The 21,426-nt window shown below is 37.0% G+C and overlaps 1 protein-coding gene across 1 annotated transcript in view; it reads right to left on the bottom strand.

Annotated features, from left to right (window-relative positions):
• IQCH (IQ motif containing H) overlaps positions 1–21,426 on the bottom strand; it is a 72,251-nt gene that overhangs the window by 26,208 nt on the left and 24,617 nt on the right. The window contains exons 9-12 of the mRNA XM_010572317.1: positions 19,037–19,120; positions 16,498–16,673; positions 11,954–12,226; positions 9,828–10,019 (exon numbers count right to left, since the gene is read on the bottom strand). Of these exons, the coding sequence (XP_010570619.1) occupies positions 9,828–10,019; positions 11,954–12,226; positions 16,498–16,673; positions 19,037–19,120 (725 nt within the window). The remainder of the gene's footprint in view (positions 1–9,827; positions 10,020–11,953; positions 12,227–16,497; positions 16,674–19,036; positions 19,121–21,426) is intronic.

Below are 21,426 nucleotides of genomic sequence, written 5' to 3'. Positions count from 1 at the left end.
ATGCAGCTTTGGAGAGAGAATGTGAGCCATGATGAATGTCACGGAGTTGCTGACCTACAAATCAGTTTGCACCCATCAGTGCGTTCAGCGATACCTCTGTCACACTGAGTCTCATCCCTGAGATCTAATGACTTTGGGTATTGTGCAACTGAAACAGAAATATCAAAACAAACAAAAGAAGAGGTATGTAATGACTGCCTGAAAGCTTTTGATAAATTATGGGGGAAAAAAACAATAATCCCTGCTGGATATGTAGAAGCATGTGAGAGTGCTGTGACCAAGCTTGTATAAGTAAAACTTAAACTATGGACATGTCAACTGGGACACAATTTTCCACTGCAACAATTCCAAGGGACTTGAGGGCAGCCATGTCGTCTCCATGGAACAGTGCTGGGGGCAGTAGTATCTCCTTTTAAACAAAGTTGTTTTCGAGGATCACACATGGGTTTGAAAGAAAGCTCCCTAAAGTGGGTGCAAAATCAAGCAGAGCTTCCAGACTTTGAAGTATCTCGAAGGGCATGCTTACCTGCCTTACAAATGGAGGCTGCTGGTAAGACACAGAGTCTCCACTCACATTATCTATACATATAGTAACATCATATGCTACTACTCTCTGTCCATATGATGGATGTTAGACAGGCAAGACTGTTGTGGTACTTCCTCAACAGACCCAGTGTTGCTTGCTTAAATGAGGTCAAATAGCATTTGAAGGGGACCTGAACACAGGATGAACTCAGAACGTCTGCTAGGGCAATGCGGATGCACAGTGCCCAGCTCAGGAGCATCCTGCAGTTCAAAGCACCCTCAGAACTCGCTGACTGTGAATGATACAGGCATCAAAACCAGTTGCCTTACAGAAAGAAGAGAGAGGCTTTTAAAGAAATAACTAATTCAAGAAAATCTGAAAAATGTTCTTGTGAGATCAAACCCAACGTAACAGTGCTTTTAACAAGTAATGCGTAAATAATCAAGGTGTTCACAGAAGGGAGTCGGGCAACCGCTTTTTAAGGATCAGCACCTGGAATTCTACTTGAAGTTTTTTTGCAACCGTAAGCTCTAAAAAGGCAATAATCCTGATTATAGGGAGTTTTAGTAGGCAAATTCAAGGCCGGATCCAACATTCACTCATGAAGTCAAACCTTTTAAAAGGATCAGTGCTCAGTAGGCTAATTTCATTTAAATTGGACGGTATCTCCAGCAGAGCTTACCAATGTCTTATTTCTTGATGTGGCCCAAAACAATTCAGAATCATAGGCTCAATGGAAACAGGGAGCACTTGTTCAAATCTTTCAGCTGATGTTTCTTAGTACCAGTAAAAAAGGAGCAGCCCAAATACTGCTTACGTCATGCAGAACTCTTTATCCAAATCCGATTTGCACCTTTTTATAACAATGACTAAGCCTGAAAAAAATTACACCTTTTTCCCCCTAAACGTAATTTCTTATCCTTCTGCAAGCTGAATGTTGAAAGGCTTTCTTAGAATGGCAGTTGCAACAAGAAACTAGGACCAAACATGACATGTGTTGAAGGCACCAGTAGGAAATCTACTCGAGACAGATCAGTCAGCAAAGAAAAGCCTGTTGAGTAATAAAGTAAATAAGCAGAAAGAAGAAAAGAAGAAATAGACTTAGAAATAGGAGGAAACACCTGGGGACAGAAAGAGGCTGCAGAACAGAATGCATGAGAAAGACCTACAGCTTTTTAGCTAAAAAGCAGACTGAAAGGAAATTATTTAGACCTTGCAAGCAAATAGAGTGAAGAAAGTATCTCTAAATAACTAAAGCTGACTGGGCCAGAGAAGAATAAAATCAGCAGACAGATCCTCAGCAATACAAACTGCCACATCTCTGCTGAAGTCAATGAAGCTACAGCAATTTATGCCACTTCAATGGCACTATGACAATTCATACCATTTGTACAGTATATCCTTTATATTGTGATCAGTGGAGCCATGATAACTTATTCCAGCTGCCTTGACATGAATTGGTCCAGCCCAGCTTGTTCTTATATTCTCAGCAACATCAGCAAACACGGTTATATTGGAAGAGGCCAGTAACTGCTGTCTGACTGTCCAAATAACTTTCATTATTTGCTATTTTGCAAATTAAACTGATTTGGCATTTTTTCTAATTCAGACAGGTACATGCTGGCCAGAATCACAATCTACTGCACCGAACAAAACAATTTGAGAGGTTTATGAAAATGGAAATGTTTTTGGAAGTGATACACTGAATAGCCTATCTACTTAAAGTTTGCAACCTGATTTAAAGCCCAGGCTTTTAATTGTTAACTGCAAATTTTAAAATTAAAAAGTGCCAATTTTGCTTTCCACGAGCTGGAAAAGTATGTTCTGATAGAAGGTAACATCATGTAAAACAGCCATCATTACCAAGTAACACAAATGTTTTTCGTATGTAAAATTGCTTTGTAAAATATTTGCTCCATCTGCTGAAAGTACCAAAGACAATTTTCCCTGATAGCTAATGGCCCATTTCAGCTGTATAGCAAGCGATTCACTGTGGCTGCGACTTGCATTAAGTAGAATGGTGAAAACGGTGCACAGAATTCTCCACTTATGTAGTATTATCTACTCACTGCTTCCTGAGAGCCCGTCCCTCATTATCATGGCCTTCGCTTTGGATCAGCACACAGGACTAGGGTTGCTTTGACTCAAGAGGCTTTTTGTCAAACTGAGGCACATATGCTGTGCTTCAATACAAAAGCACAAAACAGCCACTTTCCTTGACTACAAGAACAAGAAGGTTAGTTCTCTTTCAACTTTCCAGCACTTAAACTGCTGTTCCTTTTTTCACACCACATGGGGCCATGGTTTTCTCTTCTCGCTCATGCTGTCACTCTGCATGCTGAGGATTTCAATATATAAAGATCAAGCACTTCTTTTAATTCTAAATTCAACCACATACACAGACAGACAAAAAAGCAAAAAAACCCCACTGGCCTAGTCCACAAAACCCCTCCCAATTGCTTGTTTCATTGTATACCTTGCTACTTCCATTGAAAAACACATGTTTACATTGTGCCCTGAACTACTTCAACATCTGCTAACAGACCAATAAAAAATAAATAAACCAGGATTGTTTAGAAAGAGAGATCCTTTCTATTTCCTCTGAACACTGCTAAACTGGCAACAGCAATATGCTGCGCGATCCCTTTTTGTAGATGTCATCTCGGAAAACAATATATGCGGGGAAATCAAATATAAAATCACTACAGCCTGTGCTACCAAAAATCAGAGAGAAAAAGGATCTTGAAAGCTCTACGAGCTTGTCAAATAATTCTGCGTGTTTATGCACAGCATGTTAATTTGAGATTAGGATGATTTTATTAAATAGTTTGCTTTTTTAATCCAAAAAAATACTCCATGTGCATTGCTATTTTATGCATAAAAGCATGTCTTTTGCAAGGTTGCAGCCTTCGTTTTTCAAGGTTCCCCACATCTACCTTCAGAGCAAAGAAAATGTAACATAATTGTCATAATCTTAAAAAATCTGTATTTAAAAAAAAAATTACGTTTATTTCAATGCAGCATTTGAAAGTTCAGGGCACTGAGATGTTAATCCTCATACAAAATGAGATAAGCAATATTTGAATGCATCTTTTCTGTATTTTAATGAGATCTCTGCAAAGGCACAAACAATTGAGATGCCCTTACATTAATAATATTTTCCTAATTTTGTTTTTTTTCTCTATTTCAATCTCTATAAATTTTGTCCACTTTTGTTCACTTGCCCTGCTTTCTGGCTTGCATCTCTAAAAAAAGGATTCTAATGAATTAAAAAAATGTGATTTCAAAAGGAAAAAAGACATCATATAGATAATCCACAGTCACTTCCCAGGAATTTTATCTAAATTGCTGAGCTGTAATGCTAGAGGAATTGTCAGACAAAACCTGCATCGCGTTTCACAAACAACACACAGTTAAACTTATTTTATTCTTCGAGTTGCCTATGTGTTACTTTTTGGATTTTAGCAAAATAAACATTTTTAAAATAATCCAAGCAGGCATTTTATTGGATGCGATAACATTAAAGGATTTCAGATTTCTTTAGTGCTCTTGCTTTATCCTCTCCTTCCACACTGTTATTGCTACAAACTGGCACTTAAATTCAATTGATTCAAAATATTCTGGATCCATATGGCCTAAAACCCTGGAGCTGAAGTTCTGATATTGCCTCACTGCTGTTTTCTAGCATTTGCCTCTACTCCAGTCCCCAGATGGTGGAAGTAACATTTAAACCTCCTTTCCTCTGCCTTGTACAATAGACCTTGGCACCATTTCAACTGTTTACTCCGGTAATTAACAGCACTGATACCACAACAATTACAACTCCTACAATCTTAACACAATAATGCTATGAATTAGTGAGAGCTAATGGCTGGAAGGTATAGTGGTTCCAGACTGCGAGATCTGTGCATTTTTAGAATAAAATAAAAGGTACAAACAGCACGCTTGCGGTAGACAATGATTACCTAGTAATTAGTTTACACAAAGCTTCCTATTTAATGGCAAAACGCTGTAATTAACGCGTGACAGAAAATCAAAGGGTACTTTGTAAGCATATGAAAAATTAACACTGCAGGCCTATAGCTTTATGTACTGATTAGAAGCATATTAAATCAATAGGACATACAAACCAACAGCTTGCATATCTGATTATTGCAAGTCTTAGGAATGGATATCATGGCTTTAATTTAACCAAGGGATACAATTATCATGCTTTATTTTACTTAAGATTTGAGAATCACCTGAAACATCGCCATGGCAGATACACAGATATATTAATAAACTGAATAAGAGCACTACAGACTGTTCACAGGTACAGTGAACATTTAAACTATTTAGGATATATTGCTGACAGAGCACTGCCCATACTAGGAAAAAACCTGCAGCAGTATTGCTTTATAGGTAATAATTTTCTTTCTTAAGTCTTTGGGTTCTTGCCCTTTTCCTGTTAAACATCATATCAGTTAGATGAAATTTTAAAAGCCTGTCAAAATGCTGTAAATGCATCTTCTGTGTATCTGTCAGAGCTTCTGGCCCTCTTCAGGCTGAAAAAAAATACCACACCTGCAATTGCGTGTCTACAGTAACAGCAGCAGCAAATACTACTTGCTTAAGAACCCCCTCGGTAGACTTTAGGTGTTATACTAAGACCAATTCAATTGCTCACAGTTTATTCCAGTTTCAGTAGTATTTGTAGCGTTGCCCTAGAACAAAGCTGGTGGCATTACAAAAGGTGATTGGGGTGGTGAAAATGAGAATGGGTAGCAGAAAGGAAAAAAACATTGTTAGGAAGCTATACTATGTTCAAAGATGATCAGAAACAATACCGTGCTGGCAATGCCATGTTTCTAAAATTGTCTTTGACAGTATTACAGTTGATTTTATTTTGACCTGTTTACAAACATATACTCTGTACTCTGAATTCCTTACTTCAGTAATGAAACAAGATGTGGTATATATGCTTCAGGTTTCATATAGTGAATGCGATTCATTCAACCAGGAAAGAATCTGCTCACCACTGTTCCCGATTTTCAGATAATTGCCAAGTTTATCTAATACTTATTACAGGACTTCTGAAAGTTGACCCAAACATTTTTAATTTAAAGGAACAGCCAGCATTTTGCATCATTTTATCTTGGCCTTTGAAACTGTAATTTTCCAATAGCAATCAATGCAAAATCCTGCAACCAGTGTCTGAATATTGCTTTATGCAACACAGACTAGAAAGTTGGATTTTACGGATTTGTCACCTTTTGAAAAGATTTTGACTTCCTCTTACACGTTTTAGTGAATTAACCAAGATATATTCTATAAGAAAAACAAACCATGACAAAATACTGTGACACAACTGGAGGCAGTAAGATTCAAACACTCTAACATTAAAACAGTAGGCTGCCCAAGCGCATTAAATAGCTTTTTTTTCTTCTGCAACAGATAGTTAATGGAGAGTTTTGAAATGGTTGTGTAGCTATGGCCAATTTTAATGGCTTATTGAGAGAATATTTGTTGCTTGTTTGTGTGTGTCTTGTTCTATTCTTGTACTTTCAGCTCTTTTCTTCTTTATCCCCATGCTTACACCTTTTTTAGTCTTCGGGCTGACCTTTGTTATCTTTAGGATTGCTGCTAGGTAAACTCATATCATATTGCTGGTCCTGGTGGTTAATTGAGAGTTGCAGTGTAATAAAAGATAATTCTAAAATTAATTTGACTAGTAATTTAATCTAGTGATTTAGATACTATTTAGAGTTCTGTAGTTATACAAGAGGATGGGATCCCTGCACAGTCCTGTATTATTTTATGTAAAAGGGAGACTGTTAAAAGAGGAAAAAAGGCAACACTAACAGGAAGGTGATGTTACCTTTCCTCTAAAAGGGAAGAGGACTGCAAGTGTCATGAGAGTTTGAGGTGGCAGTTAAGTCCCAAGATTTGAAGTCAGAGACCAGGAGGCATTGCAGACTTCGACAGCCTGGTGTCGGTTCAAAAACAAACAAAAGGCACCAAATATACTTTGTAGACCATTTTTCCACCAATCTTCAGCTTGAATTCTGAGTGGACATCTGAGCATCTTTCTTCAAGGTCATGAAAGTATGGCTGTATAAGGGCTACTTAGCCCCAAATCTTGACTCTGACAGTGGTCACAAGCGGATTCTCAGGGAAGTATGAAAACAGAGCAAGCATATCCATTCCCCAGATACTCTCCCAGCCTCCAACAATTTGCAGCTCTGAATCCCTCTAAGCCGAAGACTGTGTCAGCCATAATAGTTAATAGTTTTCTCTTCCATGAATTTATACAGTCTCCCAGCAAGGGTCCATATAAGTATAGGTGAGATTTTTCCAAAAACTGAACTGCTGACTTCAGCAGGAGTGAGATACCCAGCTTCTTAGCATACTTTGGAATACCATATATTAATAAGTATTATGGATATCTTTCTCTAGATATTTCAAACAGACCCTCATGCAACTGTCCTATTATTTTTTCACTTACTCTAGTAGTAGCAGAACCACATTTTTTTGCTACGCACAGACTAACTGAAGCTTGAATTGGTACAGAAAATAGGTGGGAAAATCACAATAGAATGGCATAAGAGCATTTCACACAGCACACATGCCTTACATGCATATGTCGACCAGTTAAAAATCTGTGAATTTATTTGCTCCCTACAATAATCATTCACATTGCAAGATACAATTGAACTGCTAAGGTGTCCCAGTACTTACTGATCTTTTTGCATGTAACTGGGGCCAGATCCTGACATTCTTTTTCACACTGGAGAATGTCTCCACAAATGGCCTCATGATTGTCAAATGTACACTTGTGGAGACAGCAGTTCTCTTGATACTGCATATCATTAGAATCTGTGCCTCAGGATGAAATTTTTTATAAGCTGACAGACTTCAGCAGTGCACAGTAGGATGAAGGCCTTACAGAGACATTCAGCATAGTTTGTGAAATCTACCCTTTATGCAGCAGCAAAATAATTGTTCAGATAACTCAGATGCTGCATTAAGTTAACAAGGTAAAATACATCGATAATCCTGTCCTGCATTTTTGTTTGCCCAATGTTATGTTTGAAATGAGGTATCTAAAATCAGTCTCATTTTCAGATAGAATAGATTTTTGCACAGTTCAAACTCACAAACTACATTATTTTTAATCTGTTGCCTACTACATACCAATAAGGAAAATCTGGGTATCGTGTCTTAAACTGCTATGCAAATGATGCTATTTGTAAGTATTAACATAATTTACTGCTTACAGTCATATTCTCATTTCTAATAATTCTACCAAAATGGAGAGTCTTTTCACTGTACTCTTAGCCTGCAGGATAGTCTTTCATCAAGAAGCTGAATTTTTTAATAACCTGCCAGCATACGTTTTGTATGTGGCAGCCTATGCCGATGACACAATGTCTTCATTATCAAAAGAAACAGGTCTACATACTGTAATAGGACATTAAAGCATGCCTGTGCTCATAAACTAATGCTTTGATGTTTAAATGTGTATCATTACAATGGTATTCCTTAACAAAGGATGATTTTAATCCTCTGCTCTCAATGGTAATACTCAGTGGAGACTGTAATTCCTTATATATAAAAAAGGTCTCCCATTCTACAAAAGAGGGCTAAACTCAGAAAGCAGAAAAATTTGGACCACATATTCAAACAAGACATTCAAAATGGCAGCAAGTTTCATGCTTTGCCAAAGCCCACACTAATATTGGTCTGGATTTGTGGAAGCTTTCCTGCTGACTCTAGGAAATTAGATCAAATATGTTATTCTGTATGTATTTTCCAACTTCCAACAAATGTTTATGTTTAAGGGCTTCTAATGGGTTGATTCCTGGTTGCATCAAAGCTTAAGGTAAATGCACTATAAAAGGGAAACTAAAGACAGACAGTTATAACTACATCCTTTATTCAGAATCACATAGCCATGAAAGAATTAAAAAGGCACAGAAACAGGAACACTAATACTAACACTAAGTAATACTACTTATACAGGGAATTAATACTAGCAAAGAACTAGACTTGAATCATGTTTTCTGCCCTGCTGACTCAGATGGTGGGAGCAGGATCTGGGTATATTCTGCTAGCTCTATGTCCCAGAGTATTCAGTGGCCAGATAATGCTTCCACTAGGGTAGCTCTCCAGTTCTCCACACTGTTTGACTTGCACAGAGTGAGGGATCTTTAGGACATCAGAGAAATTAGCCCTTTAGCTTTATATAATAAGCTCTGTTTTATAATGTGGAATAATTTTGTAGTTGTCAAATGCAACAGAATTGTAATCAGCACAATTTGAAATTTTAATATACAATATCATTCAATCAAACAAAAATTTTGAACCAGTTTTGACTGAATTAAAAAAAAAAATCAAAAGAGCTATAATGAGTAGTTTATGTAAATTAAACAATTCTTTCTGGATACATTCCTTCTGGCTTTAAAACCATTACATTAGGAATGAATTTGGCACAATATACAGAAATATCAAATGCTTATTGAAATTAACACATTTAAATACCAATGAATATTTAAACTACAAATAGTTCTCTGAATGCCAGAACTAATGAAGTGTAGTTTCATATAGATTTTTCTGCCGTTGAAATGTATAATCTTACAACCTCTCTCAATTGTGGATTCTTAGGAATCTAGTAGTGCATGAGTTCATGCTATACTGTTTCCCTCAGTTACGTATCTACCTCTCCTTACCTAAACACCCACTGTAATGAAACATGCAGGAGTCTAATGGTCTTGGAGACCTCAAGTGCTCTGTCTTATACAGCTGAAAATGGCTAACAGGTTTAAAAGTTATTATTGAGGAAAAATGTACAGAAAAAATGATCCTTAGAAAGCCAGATTAAAAAGTAATCAGTTTGCATGTGGTTTCAAATTGATTAGTATTGTTCAACTATATTAGTACACCACTTTGTTCCAATGATTCCAAGTTTCTATGTAGATATAAGGCTCTGCCGCTTATATACTTTCATTTATACATGTCCTCACTTTGAATAAAAACAACACTAACATTTGCACATTATTGCATATGAATGAAGCGTTATGACACCCGACTTATTCCACAGTTGGATGCCAGGTATTCATTTATATTTTGGAATATTTAACTGCTTCATTTGAATTACTGTTGCCTATTGCTTTGTACAAGCTAGTCTGGACTCTGTAATATCAACTCTTACCAACGCCTTAAAATGAAAGCTCCAAGAAAAGATTTACTGTGAGGAAGAACCCGGATGGACTATTAAGAAGCCATGACAACAAACAAGACACCCTGCTCCTTTGTTACTTACATGTGCCCACGACTTACTCCATATCTCAGGGCTGTATCTCTGACATTCCTTTTGAACCCAGTGGTAGCATTTCAAATGTGAGATAATGTCGCAATAGGCAGTGCCATTTCCTCCACATTCATCATTCACTTTAAACAACCAACGCTGCACTTCCATGTTGTCAATGATCAGCTGGCTGAGAACACTAATCATCTGTGGAGCAAGCAATGACACAAAGATATTTTGCACTATGATAATATTAAATTGTTCCTTGATTTAGACTTCCAGTTCTCATAATTGGACTTGAAATTTATTTTCTAACTATGGTTTCTGTTTCTTAGAGACACTAGTGTTGTTACAGTTATATTGGAGACTTAGCAAAAGCAACCCTGAACATTTTTTGATGAAGAATCTATGGCCTTCATCCTGTACTTGAGTCCACTTGGGCAGACTACCAAACAGCAACTGAGCACCTCTGGTGGTCAATGTATTCTGCAGAGAGGAATTTGCCTGTCCAGGCTTTCTTGTCCAATCAGGATCTTAGGTTTTGGATAATCAGTACAGCTCAATACATGTTTGTGACAGGGAATAACATGGGATGGACTACGCTATTTGCAAAATCTGAGAAACAGTTGTGCCAGATTCTAACACCAGCCTAACATCTGTGAAATTTTCCTACTGGAGAGTACATTATAAGGTTATAAATGTATGAAGGAGTTACCAGGCAGGCTTTATAAAAATGCTAATTATTTATTTGTGTATGTATGCAGATTTAAATGGCTTTAAAATGCCTTTTGCCCAGCTGGTGTAGGATGCAATTAACTTCTTAGAAACTGCAAATGCCTTTGAACCTGGTAAAAGTATTACCAGATCTTGTTGCATTGGCTAGAGCCTTCTACATTTTTACACAGTAATTTTGGGGGCTTTTGTTTATTTTTTTTAATGTTGACCTAAAATACAATTACATGTGTGTTCCAGATGCCATTTGTGGCTTTTGAGAACCACATAAATGTGGTTTTCTTGATGACTCCCCTACAGTAATGGAAAGGATCAATAATGTTGTAAGGACTGTACCAATCATAAAGAATCATGTGCTATCTTTAAGTGAAAATTGAATTGTGCTTTAACATAGCGTCAACTTGCTTTGATTATTTAACCTAAAATGTCAGTATTTCATACAAGCAGACAACAGAATTAGAACTTCTGTAACACTGTACTATTAATCAAAAGTATTAGATTCAGATAAATTATTTAACAATAAATCAGTTGTTTTTCAGATCATTGATTATACATTTATTTAATTTACTATAGAAGCTGCAATGTATTTGTGTAGCTTAGATTGTTTTCACTGTTAAAGGTGATTAATAAAAAGCAAAGCAATGTGAAAAACCTCTCTAAGAAGTAGGAATACCTACAAACCATGGCACTGATTATTTTCGTGTATGAGATGTAGCACTACTATAAACATATTTTTAAAAAAATCAGTATGGATCATTCTTAGACATATCACTGCAAATTGCAAAATCAGCTTATAGAATGAAATACTGAGGCACTGAATGCAAAATAAACATATGTAAACTGAACACAGTACAGAACACTCTTGTGCCTTGTAATTTTAGTGTAGTAATATTTTGTTCTTTTCTTACTGGTCATGCTAACAAGATAGGCGAATTTACCAATGATAAGCCAGGTACAAGGTAAAACTCCAGTTGCAAATATGCTCAGTGAACCTCAATTTGAATAGGCTGACTTCCTAAGCAGAAGAAATTCTTCCTTCATCAAATACTTAGTTTCCCAGAAATCCCTGTTCTATTCGTGGTCAATGGTAAAACTCCTATTAATCTCATTGAGGCCATGACTTCATTCATGGAACAGCAACACAAACTGTTTGAAATAACTGGACCAAACACTCCTGTGTATTCTCGAGAAAGGCCATGAAGAATACCAGAACAATTGTATTACTTCCTGACTAGGATACGATTTGCATTTAATTGGTCAGATAGAACCAAAAAAGAAATCATACATGATTTAATCAAACCCAGTTAGGGTCTAATCAATAGAGTTGTTGCAATTGTACAAAGTTTGCATCCTATCAAGTGAAAACAGGCATCTGCATGTTGACACATCCCAGACCACGTCCTGCTTACCTGTTCATTGTTGTAGATGTCAGATGCTCCAGGAGGGGTTGGCACACAAGCACTGGCAAAAATTCGTTTACTTCCAGACTTGGTACTATAGAGATGAGCCACTTCTGGCACCGAGCCTAGTATAGGCACATTTAGCATGTCAGCCACTGCTAAATCATCTTTGTGGGGAACCCCTCCAATAATGTAGGCATCTCTGCTCTGGATAAGAATTTTTATTCTTTTGATTGTCTTGGGACTGTACTTCAGCTGAGTGGCTAGGCACATGTGATGCTTCTGTATAAAGATAACATTATTCTTGTTAAAAGGTGTTCTTTTCTATTCCATGAACCTAATTTATAATGTTGCACACAATAAATACATTATTAATAGCAGGCTGGGTTATGACCTATCCTGTAGCTTAGCAGTTTAAATTGATAAAAGCTGTTGGGGTGAGGCTCCATAATCGTGCACATCTTTAGTGTGTTGGAAATGGGCTCACTGGGAATAGAACTAATTACTACACATCTGTATTTATTTGATCCATGCGGAATTATCCTTCTGTCAGTCGGCAGAGAGGCTGGTGGCCTTTGGATAATAGTGATTCATCTCAGCAACACTTCTGGCATGGTTTAACTCTAAAGCTCCTAAAAATCAATACAAAAATGAAGAAAAACCCCTATAGCAGGGAATGTATTTCACCATACAGTTCAGCAGTATTTTAAGTGATTCTCTGAGAATAAAACACTTTGATTTACAAAAGCTTTCACTGATCACATTAAATTACTGGGGATATACATTTCCATTACACAGTAGTTCTGATAGCTACTGTAAACGCAACTGCAGAGTACTCAAGGAGAGGGCAGTATTTTTGTTGTTGTTTAAAGTACAAGGGTTTCAACTTTTTGGAAGGAATTTTTAATTTCTTCCAAAAAAGATCTATTGCTGAACAAGCTGTTCATGACAGATGCTATAACCTCTAAATTTAAACTAAGAATATTAATCACGGCAGGTGAAACCTCAAAAATATTTGCTACAACATATCCTATGCATGGTCTGCAGATAACCCAATTATCTTTCCAAAGATATAGAGGCGTGCTGAGGTTGAGACAGATAGGAATGGACATCATGCAGAAATAGTACAAGAGACATCCACTGTGATAGATTGCCATAAACAAATCATAATCGTAAGAAGAAAATCTTCACATTGAGATTTCATCTAATTTAGGCCCTAGTCAGGGAAGTATTCCTTTTCAGGATAGCATAAATACCAGATTTGCTAGGGATTTCTAGGACTGGAGAACCCAGAATATTTTCCTTCAAAGTCCTGGATGCTCCTTCACAGGAACTGAAGTATAAATCCTGATTCCAATACTTGGATGGGGACGATGGTGGAAAAGGAGATGTGGGAGCCCATGGAAGTGGACAAAAGAAATCCCCTTTTGCCAGTTCCTCAGCGCTTTCTCATACCAAACACATGGCTCCAAAAAGTGCCCAAGTGCCTCTGTAGAGGAGTCAGACATACTGCAAGGACAGTGAGGATATAAGTCAAAGAAATGAGATACTCTTCAAAGTTCTGGCAGGAAAAAGGGAGTCACAGAATTATAAGGGTAAAAAGAGCAACAAACAAGTTTCCTGAAGTCTTTTTCCTTCCATCAGTTTTAAAACTGAGACTCTTAATGTTCTGATTCATTTGTTTCCTTTCTCCTGAGCACTGGTATAAAAGCAGGGACATGGCCCGTTCTGTTGGTCTCATGGCAGAGTTCTGCCATGTAGAGAACAGGATCAATTTCCAGCCCCGGTCACTTGCTCCCTGGGGCCACGAGTGGTGATGTAGGGATGAGATTTGCCTTGTGTCTCTCAATAATGGATTTTACAGTTAATTAAGGAGTGCAGGAAACAGGCTGTAAAATCTAGTTCATTCCTGCTTTGAGAGTGGTATAGCCGCCATGATATATAGTAGTGTGAGTGAAAGCAGGTAAAAGCAGGAGAACTGAGGAATCCTCCAAATTCCAGCAGGTCTGCACAGAAGAGTGGTTAGGAGGTTAACCAAAGGGCTAGTTCCTGGTTCTCAAGCCTGTCGATTTTTTTCTTTTAAACTTCTCAAGATCAGAGAAGATGACCTTGGCATCAGCCTCACTATGATGAGCAAAGCTACCGCTACACTGTTTTGATACTCTACTAGCTGAGAATCAGCATAGTGTAACCCTTTGTTGGAAATGTTTCTCATGGCACCTGGATGCACTGGGTCACAAGAGGTCATTCTAATAGCTAGCAAATGCCTAAGGACAACAGTATATGGACACCCTTTCTTCACAGTCTCTCTCTGCCTCCCATCTGCAGATGCCAAGGAGCACAGGGTTATCTGTGTCTGGGTGTCTTTTCCACAGATTTTCCTCCCATCCAGTTTCATCAAAACAATTAGGAAACTGGCCAAAGCTGATTTGTGCTTCTATAATTGCTCAAAGGAGCCTGCTAAGGTGGCCTTCAAGCCATACTTTCATATATTAGGAATAAATTTAGATACATTAGGTACAACAAAAGCTTTTTATTAAATAACCAAGAAGAAATATCCTTAAAAAGAACCTTACACAGACAAAATGACAGCTAAATCCACGGTCACTGACGCCAGTGGATGACTACGATCAGTTATGAGTACACATTCTTCTCCACACAAAAGATACATTTCTTGGACACATTAATTAATAGATGGTAAAGAACACATGCTTAATGAAAACAAGGTAGTTTGAGGATTTTTGCATGTAAACAGGTGCACCACACTGAACAGCCAAGGGTATACCTCAACCTGGTATCACGTGAAACCCGTGATTGCCCATTCTTTCTGATGGCACTTGGCACTAATACACTTCCCAGCATTCCACAGCTGCGTGAGCAGCATGATCCATAGCCATGAAAGAACCATGTAGCCCTTGTAACTAAGGTAGTTCCCTACATCAGAGCATGTAACTTCTCCCAGTAAATCATAGCTGCATAATAAATTTTCACAAAGCTGCTCTTCACCTGGAAAAGGAACTTTGTTTGGAATATTTCAACAGAAATGGGAAGAGTGAAGGCTATACACAAGAGATGCATGCCTGAAAACAACCTGCTTTTACACTGAAACTACTTCAGCCAAATCACCATGACCAAAATTGTCCATGAAAGACATTTTCCATTCCTGGACAGCCTGTCCATGTTTAGCAGCACCTTTTATCCATAATATGATGTGGTTTAGATTTTTTTTTAGCATGTTTTATGTAGAAGGCTTCTTAAAGCTTCCAATATTTGGTAGTTAATACTGGAAAAATAAGCCAGTAGCCAGAGAAAAACCAGCTACAATTGTCAAAGAGCAATTTAAAAATTAAAAATACATCACTGGTATTTATCAAGGATTTACCATCCCAGTAATTTCACTTTACAAGGTGAAGGCCCAACACAGGCAGCTGTGATTCTTGTAGGTTTCCAGTATTCAGATAAAAGGACGATACTAAAGAAAAGCCAGCTCCTAAAAACACAAATATAATCTTGATGCTTTTCTCCAACTTCAGAGAAAACAGAACACATTCATACCTACAGAATTCATTTTAACTACAGCAAAACTATCAGACAGCTCTGACTCAGGGGTCTCTCCCTACACAGCAAAAGAGCTAAGCACTTTTCTCACATAGGTGCTTTCAGACTAGTTCAACAGAAAAGGATTCATAGATATATACAAGTGTTTTGCTGAACAGTATGCTACTATAGAACTACATTTGAAACCCAACACATTTATAAAACATAAAAAGCTTCTTTACCTTCTGAAACAATCAGTTTAAATCAGTACATGGTATAACCAATACTTGTTCAACACAATAACTAGAAGAGGGTTATTAATATATATCGAAAACAGGAGCAGGGCTTCAAGCATAGAACCTACAGATATAAATGTACCACAAAGTTTCATAAAAATCAAATCTCAGCTAAGACACTGTGGACTTAAAATTTACAATATAAAATTATTCTCCACTGTAAAGAGTCTTCACTACCCTACAGCATTTTCAGAAACACTGTACATAGTGTACATTAATTAAGGTCTCTTTTTAGACCATATTTTAGCACATGGATTTAAAACTGACTTGACAGGTTTGGAACTAATATTTTTGTATTACCCAACCTAAGTTGTTTTAAGTTCTGTTCTTTAAGAAGCTCTGCATTTGACTTAATTGCAAGAAGCACTAGGAACATATGAATGATTGAATGCTGGGCTACTCAGAGATAAAGTTTGAGTAATAAGAATGGTTTATTGCTACGATTTGCTCAGAGATATAAATCTATCAAGTTCCCAGTCCCAAGCATATAGTAAGAAGGGACAGTGATCTACAAATAGCCAATATAGGACTATCTCAACTAAGTCTATAAAACTAAACCAGGATATTTATTTCCAATGCTCTAACTAGTAGTCTAATCAGTAAAGCCCTTAAACTTGCAATAATATTTCACTGATGTGTACCAGAGCGTTACAAGTTATAAAATTTCCAATTTAATTTTACTGCATCCCTCAAGCTGTAGTAATTAGAAGACAAACTCACAGGGAAGCTGTTTATAGCTTCAGGGGTGAGAATTTTGAACCTGTCCTGCAGGTCACCCATGTCCTCAGGGTTCCCAGATCTAACAGCTGCCTGCAGACCCAGGAGTTTATTGTAATACTGCAGTAACTCCTCACTCAGATGAAGGGGGCAGATGTAGATGACGTCCACGTTGGCATCTAAAACAAAGGGGAACAATATTCATTACTGGAAGAAAGGTAGACTCCATTCAGAACAGTAATCTGATAATTCCTGATCATGTGCTAACAAACAGCTTCCCTAAAAGAGCACTGGAAATAAAAATGAGATCTGTAATTCCCAAATCTTAGTGGTTTAAACTGCTTTTCTGTGCTTCAGCATTTCTCTGAAGACAGGTCAGTAACCCAAAGAAATAGCTAGTTTTCAGAATTCAATCTGCAGAACATATTGGGGGCAGAATTTTGAAAGTGTTGCAGGGGGATTTATATGTGCGACTCACATTAACATCAATGGGAATTGCGCACTGCTTTAAAAATATATCCCATTAACTTCAGTAAATTATAAAACTGAGCTATTAAGTTTAGAAAGCTGATGAAATTGCAATTTCATACGCTGCCTGGATTTTGCATGGCCTGTTCCTATTCTTGTCCTGTCCACATAAAAGCTCACGGTAGGATACCATTAATAACTATTGCTGAGCATGTGAGTGTGCAGATTAGCTAGTTAAATACCACAGTGTGAAAATCTGTTTTTCTGCATGTAGAACAACTTGAGCTGAGAGACAGTGTATACACAAACACTTAGAGGTGAGAAAGTGAAAGTCTTCAATATATGCCATTTTGGAAAATTTTAACTACTTGGCTTTTATAAAATATTAATGTTAATAGATGAGCTAATGAATTAATGGCCCTTGCAACATCAATAGAATACACTGCCAAAAAGCACTCATAGATTTTGATTCAACTCCTGCTGAAATTAGTAGGAAGTCTTTCATTGTCTTTACTGGGCGCAGGAACAAGAGCCTGGAAAGTGCCAGGGACAACTGCTATTACATGTGAATGAATCAGAAGCAAAGCAAGTGTTGGACTAAAGAAACCCTGAGCCTAATGTTATAGAGGAATAAGATATCCCATTCATTCACTTTGTTGTGCCATACTGCTGCAGGCAAACAACCCACATTAAAAATGTAAGGCCAGAATCTCAACTGAAGCATTAAAGCAGTACAGCATCCAACAATCAGCCCTCTATCTGAAGCCCCGACAGAGCCTTTATATAATACAGTTCATTACCATATAACTTTTTAAAATAATTAAAAGAACAGTTCACTAGAACTGTTAGTCAATACTCTATTGCTTTTAGGCATTTACTCAGACTTGCAAAGTGAGCCTGAAAATTTACCAGCTAGGGTACAAAAAGATTATTGCCAATGTCGGTTGTAATGCTGAATGGACTGCACTGTCAAAAACTGACAAACTCAAGTGAATTTGTTGAATAAAATGCTGCAACACATTTTACTACTCTTAGCACTGCCCTATAAAGAGATACACAAGTTTCCTTTGGACACAGTGGGGCTCCAGAGACAGATTAACTCAGAGGAGGTCACAACAAGCAAGGAAATCCTCTGGTATTCTAAAGAAAAAGAAAACCAATATGGTAAATATCAATGCTCTTCGGCCAGGCACAGGTAAAGCATCTGATCTAGTTAATAATTTAGTTAATATTTAACTAGCTTGTATCTTACTCATGGTCTATTTTACATTTTACAGCAGAACCAATCTTCATGTTCACAGATTTTAAAATGAGAAAGAATGCCTGTTAAATGTGTTGACTTTGTCCCTTTAAGTTTCTAACTATCATTTTAGAGACAAAAAATATCTATGTTAAAAAAATAAAACTGTACTGTGGAAAACCAATATTCATGCCTAGATAATATATAAAGGCAATTACATTATTATTTTAGGCAACTGTAAATTTCTGGATCTAATATATTTTTGTTACAAACTTACTAAATGGCATTTATAAAATAATAATGATACTGAAATATACATGAATCATGTAAAGTATGTCATTCCAGGGAGCCAATGAAGTTGGTCACTGACAAATAATATTCTTCACTGCTTTGCTTAAAAGAGGACTGTCATTCTAGGAAAAACTTTTAAATGTATGTCTTTTGCCTCATTTGCTAATTTAAAAAAGATTGGTTTAAATAAGGGCTTGCTCTTTTCTAGCACATCTTTCTCTCTGTATGAGCCTGAATGAACACTAGCAGAATTAGCTACCTAATTTTGTAGAACACTAAACACTTTAGATCGTTTCTGGTGCTCAGCATGCCACAGGATGAAGCTGCTTTACCTTATCACGGAGTTGGAAAGAATCAGCATGTTTTTCTTATGAATAAAGTGGACAGAAGCAAACGCCATAGCAGATAAATTACTTTTGATCTTACATGTTCTCTATATTTAACATTAATACAAAAAGAAAGTCCTCATCAGTCATTCTCTTTTACTCACAATTATGGGCAAATAATGATCAAAAAATAGGCAGCCAACAGCTCATAACATACCCAGTATGTCACACAGCCTTCCCATCTGCATATTCTGTTGGAGAGCAAGATCAGGAATATGCTCACGGATGCATTGGGAATATCCTGGAAAACAAGTAAAACCCCCCACAAACTGTATTCAGAAAACCCCTGGCACATATTCAAAAGAAATCAGACTTTTGGATTAAAAAAAGCTGTAATAGAAGTATTTCGGATCCCAAACATGGTCTAGCACTAATTGCATCATCTTTATGAATTTACTTTTATTAGTGAACAGATGTAACATCATGTTTTTATGTCATGAGATTTTAAATACAGACCTAAATGTTACACACCTATAGAGCTTTATAAACATGTAGACTGAGTATATTCTTTGGGTCTTCTATGTTGCTGGATTTTTTTTTTTAAGCACTGAAAAAAAAATGACACCATCATTAAGCAAGAATCCTGGTACATTTTGTCCTTCTCACAGATAAAACACAAAAACCCCACTTCATTAAGGAGATGACTCAGTGATACCTGATCACTTTGTTGCAGAGGATGAATGAGTGGCAGCCTGTCTGAGCTTGGATTATCTATCTGGAGGTGAGACTCCCCACTGATTGCATACTCACATTCAAAAACTGCAGTAAATGACATGACCACTGTAACTATAATCTCTAAGCCTGTAATTTCTAAATTCAGCTAATTCTAAATTAATCAGTGTGTATATACACACACACAACCACACAATGTGAGTTGCTAGTGGCAGTAGCTGTAATTGAATCAATAAGGAAGTTAAGCCTAATATTCAGTGTTTGGCATAAAATCTTGACTGATCTAGTGACAAGTTCCTTACAATACTTCTATATATCTGCACATGACCAATCATCTGAAACTTACAAAAAACTTAGTTTGACTAAAATCTGCTCGATATTTCAGTGCTTTCATTTTGGAAGATAGCAATAGTGGATCTTCCAGGTAAATTACAAGGACAATTATTACAAGTAATCAGCATTCTAAGGTGCTGTGGCAATGACACTTTGCACACAGGAGAGCAGAACATAATAAAATACAGAGAAATGGAATTCACCAGTTCCATTTTTAGTAATTTCTTGTAAAACTTACATATTGTAGTTAGCACAATGGTATCAGGCACCTGCAGAACTACATCAATGTAAAAGATACTGATCTTTTTTCCACTCTAATATTAAACTACAGTAATTTGAAAAAGCTTGCTCTGATTACTTAAACTTTAGTCTCAAGGCTTCATTTTGTTCTCTCAGGTGGGGACCAATTTTAAGCCACTAACAATGCTGCCTTAACAATTTCAAAGCATTTATATTTCAGATGTAGAAAGTAGCTGATTTCCCTACACTAAACTGTCCTCTTGAAAACACATTTGTTTTTAAGAACTGAACCTGGGCAGAAAAATAACATGCAAATATCACTTGGAAAATCAGTAATTATTTGAAAGGAATAATAGTTAAAGTAGCAATCGAACAAAAGTTAAAACTTGCACGTTGCTATGGTTCTGCAGATACGCTATAGCATTATACCAACTACCACATGTACTTTTCTTAGATATGTTAATAAAACGTATTAATCACAATACATTAGCTTCCACTGACATGGCCCCATTAGATTTAATGAGAGGAATATTCACTCCTTGTGAATCATTCACCTTCCAATGGACATTATGAACCACATTAATCCTCACACCTGATATATTTTGAAGACTCTGTCCTTACATGGCTGGTCATCTGACAATGCTTATTAAAGGCAGAGGCTTAATATTCCTTTCCTTGTAGTTTAAACAAAATTCCACCCAAATGAATTACATATACTGTGATCATAGTCTACATGTTCCAGTACAACTCTAACATGCACCATCATTTCTGTTTTGTTATGTACAGCTGGTTTACGTATCAGTAGCATTTTGTGCCACAGCATTTGGTCTCAAATGCATGAAATATTTCAGATAAATTTGCATTCGCCAGAAGCCAAAGATCCTATTTTGACTCAAAGAACCACTACTTTAGTTGATCTATTAGTTGCAATCTGGGTAAGTTAAACTCCAAATGGTGTCTGAAAATAGCAGTGTTGACAAAAGCTGGAGGTGGCAGAGCACTCGAGGATGTAGTTGTTCATTTGCACAAGGGATCAGTGCATCATGGCACCCCATTGGTGGAGATGGTCTGCAGGAGGGTTGACCTTGCAAAGTGAGAACTAAGAATTTTGATTACTCAGTTCAGTGGCACTGAAAGGACACTGAGGGCCTTCCTCCTTCATGCGAGTTTTACGGTAGCGTATGGTGCAATGACTTCAGTGGAATGCTCCCAATTCACACAGAGGGAAGTGTAGGGAGACTTATAAAAGTACTAGGAGTGTATGAATTAATGGTAAAGGGCCTGCTTTCACCTCCCCTTTCA

Source organism: Haliaeetus leucocephalus, unplaced genomic scaffold (assembly GCF_000737465.1).
Source record: "Haliaeetus leucocephalus isolate CR32 unplaced genomic scaffold, Haliaeetus_leucocephalus-4.0 Scaffold339, whole genome shotgun sequence".
NCBI lineage: Eukaryota > Metazoa > Chordata > Aves > Accipitriformes > Accipitridae > Haliaeetus > Haliaeetus leucocephalus.
This window is presented reverse-complemented; position numbering and strand designations above follow the sequence as displayed.